The sequence below is a fragment of the Tyto alba genome, unplaced genomic scaffold (assembly GCF_018691265.1).
Source record: "Tyto alba isolate M040663 unplaced genomic scaffold, T.alba_DEE_v4.0 Super-Scaffold_41, whole genome shotgun sequence".
Lineage (NCBI taxonomy): Eukaryota > Metazoa > Chordata > Aves > Strigiformes > Tytonidae > Tyto > Tyto alba.
In genome coordinates, this window is record NW_024881317.1 from 13,914,614 (window position 1) to 13,932,254 (window position 17,641).

The 17,641-nt window shown below is 36.0% G+C and overlaps 2 protein-coding genes across 2 annotated transcripts in view; both read right to left on the minus strand.

Annotated features, from left to right (window-relative positions):
• GNB5 (G protein subunit beta 5) overlaps positions 1 to 894 on the minus strand; it is a 31,180-nt gene extending 30,286 nt beyond the window's left edge. The window contains exon 1 of the mRNA XM_042804055.1: positions 767 to 894. The gene's annotated coding sequence lies outside the window, so the exon portion shown is untranslated. The remainder of the gene's footprint in view (positions 1 to 766) is intronic.
• A 1,552-nt stretch (positions 895 to 2,446) lies between these two features.
• MYO5C (myosin VC) overlaps positions 2,447 to 17,641 on the minus strand; it is a 36,684-nt gene continuing 21,489 nt past the window's right edge. Inside the window, exons 26-41 of the mRNA XM_042804297.1 lie at positions 17,365 to 17,458; positions 16,459 to 16,522; positions 16,292 to 16,372; positions 15,726 to 15,906; positions 12,920 to 13,013; positions 12,070 to 12,121; positions 11,701 to 11,866; positions 11,356 to 11,443; positions 10,660 to 10,755; positions 9,567 to 9,721; positions 8,359 to 8,448; positions 6,935 to 7,085; positions 6,252 to 6,534; positions 5,057 to 5,231; positions 4,492 to 4,572; positions 2,447 to 4,232 (exon numbers count right to left, since the gene is read on the minus strand). Of these exons, the coding sequence (XP_042660231.1) occupies positions 4,080 to 4,232; positions 4,492 to 4,572; positions 5,057 to 5,231; positions 6,252 to 6,534; positions 6,935 to 7,085; positions 8,359 to 8,448; positions 9,567 to 9,721; positions 10,660 to 10,755; positions 11,356 to 11,443; positions 11,701 to 11,866; positions 12,070 to 12,121; positions 12,920 to 13,013; positions 15,726 to 15,906; positions 16,292 to 16,372; positions 16,459 to 16,522; positions 17,365 to 17,458 (2,004 nt within the window). The 3' untranslated portion in view covers positions 2,447 to 4,079. The remainder of the gene's footprint in view (positions 4,233 to 4,491; positions 4,573 to 5,056; positions 5,232 to 6,251; positions 6,535 to 6,934; positions 7,086 to 8,358; positions 8,449 to 9,566; positions 9,722 to 10,659; positions 10,756 to 11,355; positions 11,444 to 11,700; positions 11,867 to 12,069; positions 12,122 to 12,919; positions 13,014 to 15,725; positions 15,907 to 16,291; positions 16,373 to 16,458; positions 16,523 to 17,364; positions 17,459 to 17,641) is intronic.

The window sequence follows — 17,641 nt, forward strand, 5'->3', positions numbered from 1 at the left end:
AGTTTTTAATGCATTCTTTAGCAAACAACGAGCCTGAGACCACAAGCTGCCATCCTTTCAGGGAGCTTCTCTGTGCTAGTATTGCTCATAGTGTTAAAGTGACTACAGCACCAGGGCTCGGTTCTGCTAGATTCTTAAAATTGGACATTTACAACTGGATAACCTGATATTCCAAGGTTCCTGGAATTAGTGGTTCCCACTGAGGGCCACTCAGGTGACATAACAGATTTATACACTTTGTTTAAAGCCTGAAGACACTAGGCCAACTAGACTTTGGGAGGAAATTTTTCAATTCAGAGGTGTAAAATGAAGGTATTACAAAGAAAAATGTCATATTATTTGAACAAAATATCATTACTAGATCAAGAGACAATAGGTATCTATTAGGCTTGGAAAAAATACTCTGGGCAGAATTAATCTTTGATAAAGTGTGAGAATTTGCTGGAGTAACATACAGGGTGAATTGTATCTGCTATCAGTATTTTACTTCAGATGAGATTATGACATACTACAAAATTTTGTTACAAGAGAAGACAACAAAACTTCTGAATAATTAAAAAGCAGTATTATACCTGAGATTATCTGTCATAATGATGGATTTGTATACTATTTTATAAAGATATAAACTATTTAAACCACAAAGTTCTAAAAAGATTACAACTTCATATGTTCTAGCCTGAAATTTTAAGCTTACTAGGTCTTTAAAAATTACTGTAGAAATTTAAAAATAGTAGCATGGTGAAGCATTAAGAAATATGCTACTTACAGAGAAATTCTGTACAATTAATCTTGTTGATAAATATCCAAAATTATCCACCTTTTCAAACAGCAAGGACCCGGAGATTCGCAAGACAACTAAATAAGCTGTGCGCAACTGCTTATGTAGAAAGGCAACCGTCCTATTAAGTCTACTTAAAGGGTATTTAAAGCTCAGCCTCTCCACTTGCATCACCTCAGGTCAGTTATGTATTGATGATTATAGTTTAAAGGCTTCAACTGCCCTCTTTCAGAATACAGAATAAAGAACAAACTATTAGGCAAACTAGATTGCACCTGCTTGTTCTGTACAGCAGCAATTTTTGGATGGTTTCCAAATGTTAAAGTTGAAATATACTGGGGAGCTAACTGACAAGTGATTTTTCCAACCATCAGGTTGACGTTCTGACAAATAGGACCGTCAATGTGAAGTTTATCTCATATACTTTAACGAAATTTAGTCAAACAAATTGTTTAGTGTCCATGATGGTTCTCCCTTGGATATAGTTTTATTATTCACCTGTTTTAAGACAGTAAATTTAACATCAGTAAGATTAAAAATTGATGTTTTGCATTCTTTGAAAAAATTTGGGGGGAAATTTATGAAAACAGGTCTGAAAAATTTAGAAAGTGCTGAAGGTCACATCTACTACTGAGACTCTACTGTACTCACTGAAATCATGCCATTAGATGTTTGCATTTGATAGTCAAGAGGATCTGAGACAAAATGAATAAATAAATATTAAGGAAAAAAATTAGGTCTCAGCCCAGAAGAGACTTCAGTAGAAGTAACCCGTCCTAATCTTTTTTATTAAAACATTATGGGAACACAGGACTGAAAGGGACCACCTATGCTGCTGAGACCTATTCCCAGAAACTGCAGGAGTCACATGTCTAAACACATCCAAAGACGCCAAAAGCATCTTCCACATCTCTCCAGAAGCCATTGCAGTGCTTTCTCACTGCAGTAAAGATCATAATTTGACATTTCCCCATTTGAATGAAATAGCCTTCTCCTTTTCTATCATTCTAATAAAGTTAACTTCAGTAATGCTTCTTCCATCCATCTGCCTTCCCTAAAACATCCCCTTATATTTAGAAGAATTACAGATACCAAGCACAATTTTGTATTACACAATGGTTGAAGGCATTAATGTCAGCAAAAGCAAGGTAAGTTTTTGAGACCGTACAGTAGACACTGATAATTTTGAACTTTCTTTTAAAAATATATTTTCTTGTTGCATACACAGTGTTAATAGCACACTTCACACAAACCTCTCACAGTAACCTAGCATCAAATTGTCAGAACAATTTTCCTTGATTAACAATTTTTGTCAAACACATACATGCCTTCTGATGCTTCTATGTGATGTAGACGTAAGAGTGGGCTGTGATTTCATTCATACCATCCCAGTTAACAGACACACAGCTCCAGTAACTGTAAAAAAAAAAAAAGACTATACACAAATTACAGAAATTCATGAGCCAAGACAGCATACTGTTCTGACTGGAAGATACACGTTACAGCAAAGCAACTGGACCATTAAATAAATGTTTGTGGTGCAATACAAGACTGACAGTATTCACTAATGTTCACATAGTTCCAAGTAACTTCTTTCAGTGATCCCGTGCTGAAACCACAACTACTGCACCACTCAAAGCACGACAAAATGATTTAAAAGTTACTTTATTTAACAGATTAAAATACTAGCCTACCTACACATCTATGATATTTTGTACAGCTTTTATTATTATTGAACAAACCACAAAATTTTTCCTTCATATTTTTTGAATATATCTCTGTGGATAGCAACATGAATATTTCACTGTACATAGTAAACACCAAGAACACTAAATAGCAAGAATGATTTCTTCTTTATATTTACAGATTGGTCTGTAAAATTAAACAAGTAGTACTGTGTAATAATAATAATTAAAAAAAAATCAAATAAATTGTTCCTTCCTGTAATATTTAATTTAACTAAATTAATTACAATCCTTTACATATTTCAAAGCTTTAGTACTCAATTTTAATAACTATGTCTAACAGACTAGCTAAAAAATTAGCATTATTTACTGAGGAATTTCTAGGGACAGTCATCACTATGGTGAGGTGAATGCTTTTTCTCCAGTTGTTCTGACAGGGTCCGGTACTAAATAAAGCTACTGTTTGCTGCATTCTGACTACAGGCTGAACAAAGCAAAAAGGGCCCTGCTTCTGCTTCTAAGGATCCTGCAATTGAAATGAAATAACTAAAGAGGAAATGTAGGGAATTGAGCTCGGTTTACCAGTAAGACCAGACCACAGTAGCTGCATTCACTCCTACTCGGTGTCTGGACTGGAAGAGGGAAACCAGCAAAAAAGAAAGGGAGAAAGATGATGTGCACATGTGTGCATGCCCAGTGTATGTTCTGAAGTACACTGCACCAGAGATGGAACCAAACCAGACATGACTCCTGTTTTTCAGAGAAACAAGCTTGTAATTCAAACCTGGATCATGACATGAATTTTATATCTGCTTTTTCTATTATGACTAATATGAAAATCCAGACTTGTCACTGAAGAGAACAAAACAGGAGTCTGTCTTCAAGAAGAGCACCTGAGTTCTTTCCCTGGCTGAAGAGCTGTGTAGTGTGCCTGAGCTGCAGTGCAAGCATTCAGTGAGCAAAGCCAGCATGCCTACAATAAGACAATGTGGGTTTGTAATGGCAATTCTCTTAGACTGATCTCAGTTCCCCAGTTTCAATGTAGCTATTTATATTGATTTTTTTAAAACAATTGTGGAAGGACATCCCCTTCCCTCCTACTACAGTCTTCCGGAAGAACTGTTATAAAAGACTTCTTTTATGAAAGGAATAAAGGTATAAGAAGCATAGAAGGGTGAAAGCTACTGTAAAACAGATCCAGTATATCACGGCAATGAACAGAATTACTCTGGAAAAAAACACGTCTTGTTACAGGAAGTGAAGGCAAGGAAAATTGCAAAGTAATAACCTTTATCATGTGTCAGTCTGACAGGGCACCAAAGCAAATTTGTCAAATAAATCATTTTCTTGTCAGGTTTGGGCTAAAAAATTGTATGGTTAGCTTTGTGTCAGCTGATGATATACAGTCATCACTGCAGGACTGTAATGAAGGGAGAAGAGTAAGAAAAGAGAGAAGGAAGTCACAAGCTGAAATTTTTCCTACTTTTTAAGTCTTGACTCAAGAACAAGTTTTTTACATTTTAATTCACTGCAAGCTGCCATACTATCCATCAGCTGGTTAAATGACCCATGAAAGTCTGTCTTTACATAGTTTCTGAGGAAATGTATTGGTTTTATTAAACCCTTGTGAGAAAGCCAAGTTTGAAGCTGCTGGGGACTTGTATCATCTCCAAGGCATGTGGAGAGGGGGTGAAAGGAAACGTCACTTGAAACAGATAATTGGTATCAAGCATCAGCTGTGGAGCATCCTCACGATTGTTTAGCATAGCCTGAAATTATAACAGAAAGGGTAAGAAAATATTGTATTAAGAAATAAAAGCAAAACCAGTATATTGTTTGCTTTCCATTGCAAATCTTGCTTTCATATAATGTTAAGGAGACTTGTTTTGATCAGTTCCAAATGTCTAGAAGCTGACCATCTTAGTAATAGTATGATGTGAAGGTCAACTCTAACTACATAACATCAGAAACTATGTGTATGAAGTATCCTGTAACACGAGTAAGAGAAATAATAGCTGTAGTTCTTACCTGGACTTTACGAACAAATGATGGAGTCACTCTTTTCTCAAAGTCATCTATCGGAGTGTATGAATTGAGGATCTTAACTATCTGTTCAAATTACAAAACACTATTTTAGTACGTCACAAAAAGGGAGAAGACAAAAAGAAGAAAGCATTAATATATCTTTACTGTCATATGTGACAAAATTTTGACTGGTCACCTAATGAGTTGCTACATACATGATGATTGCTATGACTCATTTCCATAGCTGTCAGCAGGATCAAAGAGATGTAGAAAAAGCTGAACTGATTAAGGGAAACAACAAAAAAAGCCTGTGACAAAGTAAAGAATATACACTGCGGAATAAAAACACGGGATAGAACAAAGCAGGCACGTATTCACCACGGGAGCAGTTAAAATAGTAGCAATCAGGAATAAGGAGTTAAAAATTCAATTTAAGAAGTGGTGATGTGGAATGCTGGGGAACGCTATTTTAATTAAATGAAAGGCCAATAGCTTTTTGCAACAAATTATTTTAGATAGCTAAGAATCTGCAATTGGTGCTGCCAGGAGAAAACAGATGGTTCATTACCTGCACAGTAGAAAGAGATGTGCAGTGTTCACATATTTCCTTGGCATCATCATCTGTGATCTTTTTGACCTGAAGGAGCCAGGCTGCCTGAGACAGAGGCTCCAAAGTTTCTTTGGCATTGCTGCTTTGAAGATTCTTGTCCTTAAGCCATTCTTCCAAGTAGCTGATATTACATCTGGGTTAAACCACGAACGGACAACAGAAATGTCAGGTTTCCCCTTAACAAACAAGTTACATTCAAGATTTCTAAAGAAGGAACGCTCCTCTAATGCAGTATTCAAATTCATATATTTTAAGTTAAAAAACACACCTGTAGATCATAAAATCAAACAATTAATAGCTTATTGACCTGTAAATTTAATCCCTTGTGTATTTCAATTCTTTTTATATTTTTGTATCTTAAAGCTTGGATAATAGAAAGCAAGTTATTAGTTTAGTTGTTGTTTACAGAAAATTACTAATATATGCTGGCATTGCCTATTACACTGCAGCACTATATGTCTTCACAATATTCATTTACAACTGAGCTGGTACAGGAAAATTAGAACAATCTTTGCATATTACAAAGCAGGGCTGAGCTTATAATTGATGATCTAAAGGTTAAAGCAGCTTTCTTCCAATATTCCCAGATGGGTCAAGATTTTACTGTTTTCTTTCACCTTGGTCTGCAGACTGTCTAATGGAGAACAAATGAACTGTATCTTCTGCAGAACAGTTAGGAGTATGTTCTCTTGATGCTTGTAACAAGACAGATGATGCCCACTCTATATACACCCTCAAAGGTTCTGTCTCAGTCACAGAGCATGGAAAAGGCAAGTCAGCTTCTGTCTGTCTGCCAGCCAGGGGATGCTGCACCTGTTTACTACAGTAAGAAAGAATTAAAAATACTATTTGGCACATCGTGAGTGAACTAGCATGGAAAGAATCCTAAACATGTCTGACTTTAAACTCCGGACTGTAATCTTCTCTGCCTTTTCCTCCATTAGTGTTTCCATGGAAAGAACAATTTATAATATGTTATGTTGAGAAAGCTCAGCCTAAAACGCAAAGATCTACTTTTTCAAGAAGAGTGAAAACCAATTTGCTACTTCTAGCATAATGGTTACAGAATGTCCAGTGACTTTATAGATAAAGGATATTACAGAAAAGTGTTAAAAAGTCATTCTCAGGTTTGTTGAAACTTTACTGGCTTTACCTTATCTGCATTCCTTTTCTACATGAACACATGTCCTTGCGGAGGAAGAGGCTATTGAGGGTGATAGCTCCAACCAGGAAGAAAAGCTGCTTCACTGCCTGCTTTAGAAGCTCAGAGTCCAAGCCATTCTGGCACATAGTACTATAAAAATAGCTGAGCTGTTGCAGGATAGAGGTCATTGTGTAGGTATCAGTGTCGTCTATACTAGAAGAACGTTTACGGAACCCTGTAGGTTTCAAGCCAGAAATTCCCTGAAGACTTTCATATTCCAGCATGCCTGGTACTGAAACACAATAGAAAGTAACAGATAAGACCAAAACTCCTAAGGCTCCCCTCAATTATCTTAATTATTGGACAAAACCAACTTTCAGGATATTTAAAAAGTTAAACAATACAAGAAAAATAATATACAAAGGCTTTTGGAGCACGAAAACTTTAAAAAGCCTTCTGTTTTTGTGGAACGTTGGTAGGTTTCAAAGCATTGTCCCACAGCAGGAAATGTTGTGAGGAAAAAGTCTTTCCAAATCCTGCAAGGATATAACATTCAGCTGAATTTGTATGTGCAGAAACACACATGCAGGTACACATATGTATAAATCAACAGGAGAAACAAGTCTGTCCCATCCTTTGCCTCCATACTTCACAAGCTACATTTAAGTCTGTTTGGATTGCTGCTGTCTTACCAATCATGGGCTGAATGTTGTTCTCCATTACAATAATAAATTGGTGATAAATACGAATGGCCAAATCACTAAGAATCTGTCTGTATTCTGAGAGATCAAAATGCTTCAAACAGTTCTTATTCTGATGTGGAGTGTTAGACTTCATAAATTCCTACAAGTAAGTTGTAAATATAATTATTATAAATCACATAACATCACAAGTATAAATTGTTACTACAATGTAATGTACGTATTAGACTAACTTATTCCACCTCTGGCTGAACACAGTCTCAGAATGAGTCAAAGCTAGAGCTAACTTCAGTGGATGCTTCCAGTTCTGGGATTCCTGTACTTAATTTTCCAGTTTAAGTTTACATTTACTGTGTTCCTAAAACCTGCTAAAGCCAAAGGGAAGATACGCATAGGTTTCAGTAAACTTTGGAGCAATTCCTAGATCACTTAACCAGAAAGCAAACTCCCCTTACTCTACCCTCCCGCCCCCTCCCACCCCCCCAAAAAAACCAAAACCAAAATTACATTTTACTGATGCAAAGGGATCTAATTTTTGGACTTTTCATGAGGAAAGTTCTGACTTTAAAAGTCTAGACTGAATCCTAACTTGTGTGTTGAATGTTCATTAGAAATACAGATTAAAGCTCTAAATTCTGCATCCAGACCTTTCCCTATTGTTGCAATTATAGAAGACTGTTATTACTTAAATTTAAATGTTTTCAGTTCTCCACTGCTCTTTAGATGTTATAAATATGACCACAAGAGGGAGTATTGTTGCTTAGGCAGTACACAATTACTGTGATTCGAAGACTTTACGGTACCGCTTTGCTTTAATCCTGAAGACTGTATTATTAGGTATCTATGCAATTTCAGTCCAGTCTATCTAAGTTTATAAAACCTAGCAAAAAAATACAGTATGGAGTTTTCAATTTGAAAGAATTAAAAGATTTTGAATCTCAGGGTAAAACAGATTAAACGAGCAAGTGAAATAAGGAATAACCTGGGAATTCTATTGTTTTTCTCCTTTCCCGAAGTCGTCTTCTGTAACCTTATTTTGGTAGCAGTAGGTGTTAGAATGGTCACAATTATAAAATAGTAAAACTGTTTTTTACATATATACGTAGCTGGGTATCTGCAGTCCAGCTTACATTAAACTCCTGTGGAAGAGTTCAAATTAAGTAGTTTCCATGTCATGTCTTTAATCTACTTTAGCACTTTAATGTTTCCTTGACTTCACTTGATCCATTAGTTCTATACTGTATCATTATTAGTGTAAGACATAACACCACTGCAGAGCAATGTGAATCTGTAAATACCTGGAGGGAACAGTGGTGAGCTGGCGAATAATTACTTATCTATTATAACTATTTTCCATTCTAATTAAAGCCTGTCAAAGGTAAAGTAGTGAAATTATTTGATTAAATCAATCCTACCTCTTCCCCGCTGTACTGCTTCAAACAGTTAAGAAAATAGTATGTATTGGAAAGCCAAAAGGACAACATCTCAAAGTCTTCTGAATGTTCCTGAAAATTATAAATAAAGCAATCTTATAATGGTATTGTCTCATCAATTTAATTAACTAAACTTAAGATCACTGCAGGACTGGTGTAACAGAGCCTATCTACAACAGAAGGAGCATACAGCATCTATAACATGCTAGCTGAACAAATCATGATGTGCTTTCACGCTAATATATACATAACAAAGATCCCTCTATTATTTGATAATGACTGTTTAAGTCTTCTTACATGACAGACTGGCTAAATAAATTAGCCTGAACCAAAGAGTTTTACACATTGCTACGCATAGTGTTGTAGTGTACTGGAGTTCTTGCAAAAAAGTGTGAACACCTGTATACACAAATGAAACTGAACTACATATAAACACAATTCTAACTATGTGTAAGTATGCCTTATTTTTGTTAGCTAAGTAAACAGGTGCTTTTCTAATGGATAAACTGTGGTATGAATTTGTTTGTAAACAAACTATAAGCATTCTCTATACAACAAATTCAACTGCATAAACCATGGTCCCTTCCTGCCTGTGCTACAAAGCACACTTGATGTTTAATTGCATTATAAATCCATAATAAAGCACTTGCCTAGCTGAATTTGTTACATAGATGAGACTAATGGCTAACAATTCTTGTTTATAACATGATTTTGTAAACTGGCTGGCAACTAATGCTGCAGTACCAAATTACATGCCAAAAAAAACATTAGACTAGTTGAACAGCTGTGTTAAAAACCTCTTAGAATTCCGATACCTGCCTGTTGCCAGACATACTAATCTCTATTTCTGTCCATCTGACTTTTACCAGTGCTGAAAGCACAGGTGCACTTCACCTAATTAGCTACTTATTGTAAAATGTACTTTAAATGATTTTGTCAACAAGCTCTTTAGATAAAAGTAATTTATGTTAATGCATTCTATGTTCAGCACAGTAGAACCTTACCTGGAGGCTTTACAGGAATATTACTACAAACTTTCAAAAGAGTGTCACTAATGATTACTACTATTCTATTATAGGAATACTAGCAAATGAAAGTGTCAGCATTCCTCAGATACTATGTGCGCATCTTGTAAACCTTACATTAAAAATCAAAAAGTACAGTACAGTACAACCAGACATAATTCATACCTTAACAACTTGCTTGATACCATTGATGGTTACATTCATGAAAGATTTCAGCATGTCAGCATCATTCAGATAATCCGCATACCTCACACACATGAATAGGATGTGAGCTGGAAGACCAGGTATCATATTAACTACAACTCCATGTGGCTTTAAATCTGCATAAAGGAGAGTCATCAGGTTTATTACATATAAATTCAACAATTCAGTGCATCATTCTGAAAAAGACAAGCACTGTGACCAGTCACTTGATAATCGATTTACTGATGAATTGCTTGTTTCTGAAAACTTCTGTAATAGTACTGTTCATATAAGAGTATTAATTAAGTTTTTCAGAGAGGTAGGAGAGAATTGTAGCAAATTCTAAGGTCCAGCACAACTTCCAAAACCAATCTGCATTTAACTACCCACGGGAGGCCCCACCAAATTCTGGCTTTGCTTAATGACACACTTTTGTTCACAAAGATATAAACATTCACAAGGCTGAAGTGGGTGAGAAGAAAAGGAGGATGTTGTTTCCAAGCTGTATTTAATAATGGTACTAATGTACATGGAAAATTTGTCAAATTCACTATTAATTGTAAGCTAATGCAAAATGCTGGTTTGGCAGTAAGATTGATGTTGTAAAGTAACTCAGTGGAAGGACAAAATTCCTCTAAGAGAGAAACATGAAAACACAGTTCCTTTCAGTGAGGAGAATGATATGGAAAGGACAGACAAGAGAGTAATCCATCACACACAGAAATCAGCTCAGTGACTTACAGACTTAGTAGATGACCAGGAAGAAAGTAAATTCAAGTCCCTGTTGTACTCTTGAGATTTATAGCTTTACAAGTGAATAAATAATAAGAAAGGTAATAGAGTCAGCATTATGTAGAGTCAGACAAATGATTTTTACAGATAAAGCACTTCTGTACTTGAAATGTCTGGTAGTAAAAAAAGAGCAATATAGAGCCTCCAAGTTGTACTGGTGGAAAAAGAGTGGGTAAAAAGACAACTTTGAACATAAGTGAAATATGGTGCCTTAGTTTTTGTTGTCATGTTCTACACTGAATACTGTTGACTACTGATAAAATTTAAAGTGTTACTAAAATACCGAGGATCAGATTTTGAATGATCCTTTCTTCATCCTCTTTTTTGTACTCCATCATTCCAATGTACTCTTTGGACAAAGTCGGCACATGAGCTTCAACTGCCAAATACAAAAGCATTGTTACTTACAGGTAAACAGCTAAGCTAAGGCTCACATTAGAACAAACTACTGGAGAAAAGCAGTTTTCTCTGTAATAAACAGAGTATGAGCCAGCAACAAGACATCTCTCCATTAGTCACCTCTGCAATGTTTCTAAGAGTATTCTATAGTAAACAATTACTTGCTATATTAGTTTTGTACAAACTAACTTCATATGAGGAACCATCTGCCATCTGAAGGCCAATGGGAGGAGGTATTCATCTGATGCAAAACTAACACTCTGTTGGCTCAGAGACTGTGTGAGGGTATGTATTAACTTTTGTTGACAAAACCTTATGCTTCTGGCTTAATCTTTAGTTGTATAGTCTAGGTCCCATATGTGTCCACTATTTAGCTGGGGGGAAAAAAAATACAGGAAATAACTTTTATAAAATTTCTGTTGATTGTTCCCCTGGTACTTTTTTCTGAGGTTTTAAATTTATACATCCACCCCAAACCCTACCTTTTTCTTTTTTTTTTTTTTTTTAAATATACTTTCCTTCAAACACACACTGAACATTCAAAGATATTAAAAAAAAAAATCACATAACAATGTCTTACCTTTTTCAATAGTCTTGGTAAGAGTTTTGATCTGATCCTCCAATTTTTTTATTATTCTATCCTTCATATCTAGTTTTTCTTCAAGATCCTGTAATAATCAAAGTCAGTGGCTTCAGAGCAACCACAATTAAAAAATGTCTTCTACTGCTATATGTTATTGCCACAATTAAAGAGCACTATGATGTGCTTTTACTTATATTTGGTGAAAGAAACATGAAACTTTCCTATTTTTTTTCTCCCCCAATGAACTGAGAAAACATCCTGTCCATATAATGAAATCATGACTTCTTTCTTTTTATCCTGCATTTCAGGTACCGTTTCTTAATGACAATTTCATTTCCTCACCATGTTTTCCACGGTAAGTCGAGTTGTCTCTTGTTTTATTTTGCTTTGTACTTCATCCTGGATTTCATCTTGCATCAAACCATTGCTCAGTCCCTCAATTTCTGGGGTTGTGACTTTCAGTCTTTCTTTTTCTTTTATGTCTACTTCATTCCAGGCCTCATTAGTACTAAAAATAGATAGGTAAGAAGCTCTGTCTTTTATTCTTCTTTCATTAAAGCACAGTTGTATCACAACTGTCCATTACTTATTAACTGTACATAAGGCTGTAAGGCAAATCTAACATTGAATGTGGAACTTTAAAGAGTTTGACTTTGTTACCGCAGCTTACAGCAACTACATTTCCTACATTAAAAAAAAAAAAAAAATTACCGTCTTTGTGTTCTATTCCCGTCTAGCTCATAATGCAGCCGATTAGACATCTCTTTCATTTTTTTCAGCAATAATTAGCAACAAAACCCAAAACAAAAGAAAAACAACAAAATCAGATTTGCTTACTGTTCTGTAATAGTATTCTGTAAATCTCTTCCTTTACTCGTAAATTTGCTTCATCTAACAAAATTGAATTACATGCTAGATAATGTATCAGAGAAATATCTGACTATTCCACACCACACAGAAGATTATACGGGATGAGGAATTTTGACACTACTAACTTCTTGCAGTTGGCAGTGAAACTACTTGCAAATTTTAAATCTGTTGCCCAGGAAGACACTGCAGTTAGAGAGACTCAGAATCCTCATCAAAGTTGCTTTCCTAAACTGAGACCTTTCAAACCAGCAAATTTCCCAAGAACATTTCCTGTCTCCCACTGAATTTTTCAACACCCTCTGAAGTCCACCTCACAGAGTATGTCTTAAGTTTCAAAACATTCTTCCTTTTTATGATTACTTCTAAAAGGCATACTCCATTACACATATTCTTAGCAGAGCCCTATTGAATACTCTTGCAAACATCCAAACCATAGAACTGAATGACCTCAAAAAGGTGAAAAAGAAAAAAGCTCACATACTTGCAAAGTTTTGTATTCTTTAATAACAGAGATATAAACTATGCAACACATTTTTTTCATTGTTTTTTACATTTTACTAGCAAGAAAGTATGTAATAAGGCGATGCAGTTATCATGCAATATAGCTTCAGCTTTTAAAAATACAAATATAGGGAACTCATCACATTCATCTTACACAGCTAAAAGGCTAGGGACCATACTGGTACTTTACCTTTCAACTTTAACGTCTGTTCTTGAAGACGGTTTTCAAGATCTAATTTCTGACTTTCAAGTTCAGAAACTTGCTGTTTAAGATCTGGGATCACCTTTAGAGAAAAAAAGAGATTTGTGTATTTCAGCACCTTCCCTCTTTTCAAATGTCTGCAATAACTTCTGTGACACTGGAATACCTTCAACTGCAAATAGTCAAAGATGGGGGAGAGACTGCGGGGCAGTACTGCTACCTGATTGCCTGACTTGTTTAACTTTTCCAGAGGCTTCTGCTGATGGCCACTCTTAAAAATGAAATAGGGAGCTAACAAAATGCTTGGACTGGCCCAGTACTACCATTCTTCTGTTCTAGTTTAAAGAGAATGACACTGGCTTTAATTTCCCTAGCTCAATTAATATTGGAAAACACTCAATATTTTATAAAATTATTTTTAAAAAAATAACATTATAAGTAACTTCTCCTTAAATTTTCAATTTTAGTAACTTTGCTTTGAAAAGATTTCTATAGTTATTTTTCACTCAGCAGAAAAATAATATGGTTGTCCTGGCTTTGGCTCTGACAGAGTTAATGTCTTCCCAGTAGCTGGTACAGTGCTGTATTTTGGATTTATTATGAGAATGTTGATAACACACTGATGTTTTACTTGTTGCTAAGTAGTGATTATCTTAAGTCAAGGATTTTTCAGTTTCCCATGCCAGCGAGCAGGTGCACAAGAAGCTGGGAGGGAGCATGGCCAGGACAGCTGACCTGAACTAGCCAAAAGGATACCATACTATACCACAGAAGGTCATGCTCACTATATAAACTGGGGGGAGTTGGCCAGGAGGTGCCAATCGCTGCTTGGGGACTGGCCTGGGCATCCGTCAGCAGGTGGTGAGCAATGGTATTGTGCATCACTTATTTTTCTTGGGTTTTACTTCTCTCTTTTTTGACATCTTCCTTTTTACTACAATTGTTATTACTACTATTACTATTGTTTTATTTTAATTATTAAACTGTTAACAGTTAGCAGTTAAAACCCATGAGTTTTACTTTTTTATTGATTCTCTTCCCCATCCCACCAAGATGTAGGGAGGAGTGAGCAAGCAACTATATGGTGCTTAGTTGCTGGCTGGAGTTAAACCACAACAACGGTACACACTATCTTCTGGAATAACAGCAATTCCTTGTTTTAGATAGGTTTTCCACAGCATTAATAATTAGACTCATAAGCCTTGCCTACAATTTGTTAGCAACTTGGTATGCTTAGCTGCCCTCTGGTGGGGAGAGCCTCAGAACTGCACAGATCTGTAACCACCATAAATCCTACAGGCATCTGGTTTTTCACTATCAAATCATAGAACTTGTCAACTTGAGAGACAGAAATAGCTTTAAAGAGGCTTCTGAGAAAAAGATGCCAACTTCTGTCCTCTGGCTACAGGGAAAGAATGAAGTAACTAAATTCTGAACTTGAATGCCTCAGTACAACGAAAATTGAAGCTGGTTGCTGTGGGTTGACCATCTGTGGCCAAGCACCCACAGAGATGCTCACTCCCCTCCTACCCCCACCCTGTAACTCAGCGGAAAAGGGAAGAGAGTAGGAAGAGCAGAAGCATGAAAACATCTGGGTCAAGATAAAGCCAAACACCCCCTTTCTTCTTCCTCTACCTCAGTTTTTATAGCTGAGCATGACATTATATGGTAGGGGATACCCTTCTGGTCAGCTCGGGTTCACTGTCCAGACTGTGTGCCATCCCCACTGCTGGCCTGCTCCCAGTTTAACTTGCTGAGTTGGGGCAGAGTAGGAAAAAGAAAAAGCCTTGACACTGTGCAAGCTTTGTTCAGCAATAGTTAAACCACTGTCATGCTATCAATACTGTTTTACCCATAAATCCAATAGGCAGGGTCATACAGACTGCTACAAAGAAAGTTAACTCCATCCCACACAGACCCAGTACACTGTAATAATGCTCAAAAAGTTACACAGAAAGTTACAGTATCGCTAAACTGCTTTTCGTTAAGTCTGAAATACTGAAAGTGTTCCATCAAAAAAATACATGGCCTTACCAAAAAAAAGCTATTTTTTTAATTATCAGACAGGAAGTCTAAATTAGGTAGGTATTTAAAAAGGCATGGTGAGCTAACTTTCTGGTCACTGCTAAACCTCCAATTCATTTTTTAGATAAAATTCCGCGTAAATAAAAAACCTAAAGAAATACCTGTTCCTTCATGACTTCCAGTATAAACCTGCATATTCATAGAAATCATTACACCCCTCAAAAGTTCCTCACATTGTTCAGAAACTGCAAAAAGCAGTTTCCAAAATATTTGTATGAGCTCAGCAATGGACATCCTGGCAACATTTTGAAATCCAAAACATCTTTTATAAAATCTGAATATTCAGCCACATAAGCCTCCAAGGGTTCAAATGCATTCTAAAGGCTCTCAGTGTCTCCCTAGCTATCAACAACAGAAGCCAAAGCCTGTGTGTGCACTACACACCAAGTTAGAGTTTGTACAATGGTTACCACTCTGTGATAAGAATCAAATCTCTATTCAGGTTTACCCAAAGGAAAAGTGAAAAAGCCTCTGTAAGGCTGCCCCAACAAGCTGTACACTTAGACAATAAATTTGGCTGCCTCCTAACACACTACCCCAGCATGCAGGGAACAAGTCTGTATGGATGTGCAATCTTAGCATTTGTTTGAGCCCTGAGATTTCAAGGACATGACCGCAAGATTTTGAGGGCTTTGTGCCACAAACACATTCAGATTGTATTACTAAGTAACAAAAACATACTTTGCTTGACCTTACACCTTGATCTTACCAGGTTTTCTGAAGTTAGCCTGCTAACTTCAAGTCGAATACCATCATTTATGTCATTTTCCTCTCGAAATAATTTTTGTAGATGATTAATATCTTGGCTAAGATGTTCAACTTTAAAGTTCAAACCTTCAATCTCCTTTTCATATATTTCTTTCTGAGACTGGAAATGACTTTCCAGTACTCTGTTAAAAAAAGTGAGAAAGAACATGGCAGATGTAGTACAACCTCAATGCAATGGGTCAAGTTTAATACAAATTGAAAACAAAGTACTGTGGTTAACACAGACATTCCATTACATCACCTGTGCATTAAGGCAGTTGAAAGTTATTCATGATATCTCAGAGGAAACACATTTCCCCAACTGACACATACACACTTATCTCTCTGACTTAGTAAAAGTCTGTTAAACTGATTTTAAGCTGCTCAGCCAGTCATATAATGTAGTGTTTGTTCACTTCTTAAACAGATCTTCAGTACTGCACTGCCAAATTAGTTACTCAACAATCTTTCCATTTATTTTCTAGATCACAGCTTGGAGTTATGAAAACACTGAAAAACTGAACTAACCTTGTAGCTTTTTTCAAGCCCTCGTAAGCAAACCACAGTTCTCCATCCTCATTTAAGTGTTCCAAATCTTCTGTAGAGAGTCTAGAATACAAGGTAATATCATTAGTGTGCAGGTGATCAAAATGCATTTCCTAAGCTTTTTTAAAGAGACCTCAGAACAAAATTACCTGCTTCTTACGTCTTCAAAATCATAACTTTCAAGAAGCTGTTTTGTAACTTCTGACATCTTTTCTGGAAAAAAAACAAAGTTTATAATAGGAATCATTTTCTCCACACATTTCAAAATAAGTTTGATTATAAAAATCAAACCTAAACCTCTTCCTAAATCTACAAGGTTCCTTCCTGGTACTCGGTAAATATATCTGATTTATTACAAGAACATGATGAGGGTCTTAGTTCTACTTCTGGACATGTAAGGTGCTCTAGACAGGTATACCACCAATATTGCTTTGTTTCTAAAAACATCAAACTTTCAATGCAAAGTCACATCTTTCTGTTCTGAATCTGGACAACTGCTAGTTGTATAGATGATCTGTCATCTAGTGCTAGGTTACTACATTAAATGCTGCATGTACATGTTTGCTCTATGATATCATTAGCATCGAACAAAGTGTAGAACAGTAGTGTTTCTTACTAAGTACCTTTTCCCAAAGAGAAGCCAACTCAGCAAGATATTTAAGCGTATACGACATTTATTGGGCCTAAGGCTAAAGACAGGATGAATGAAAGCTAGATAATACATTGTTTCTGTATTCTTGGGTCAGTACAAGCTACTTGTTAAATTCTAAGTGAAGTTTAAATTATTAGTATTGATTTTTAAACACAAAGAAGAAATGTTTGAAATCAGAGTTTCTTCAAAGGGGTACTGCAGATCTCAGTATTCAGTGATCGCTTTGTAAAACTCACCTGTTGGGGTTTTCTTCCCCCTTGCAAGTAAAGATATGGATAAATCACTATAGAACGGGAAAGAGAACTCATGTTTTGTCAAAGCTAACATGGAAGAAATTAATTTAAACTGGCCTGGTTCACATTGTACTTGTTAAGTTCTCTGAATTATCCAGTATGTAGCTTACCCCTCAATTCTCGCTTCTGTGAGTGGGCCTGTTTTTCAACATCCAATTTTTGTGTCTGCAGCAGTTCAATTTCCTTTTGCAACTCAGGTATTTTCTGAATCAGACAAAAATTATAGACAAAGACAAGGAGTGAATGACAAGGGCTGAATATCAGTTTAGTCATAAAGATAATTATAATTAAGAACAAGCTCATATGGTAAAAGGCTTAAAATATGTTGTGTTTAAAGTGTCTGGTTCACAGGCATCAGAGCAGAACAGTAATGTGATGTAGTGAAAA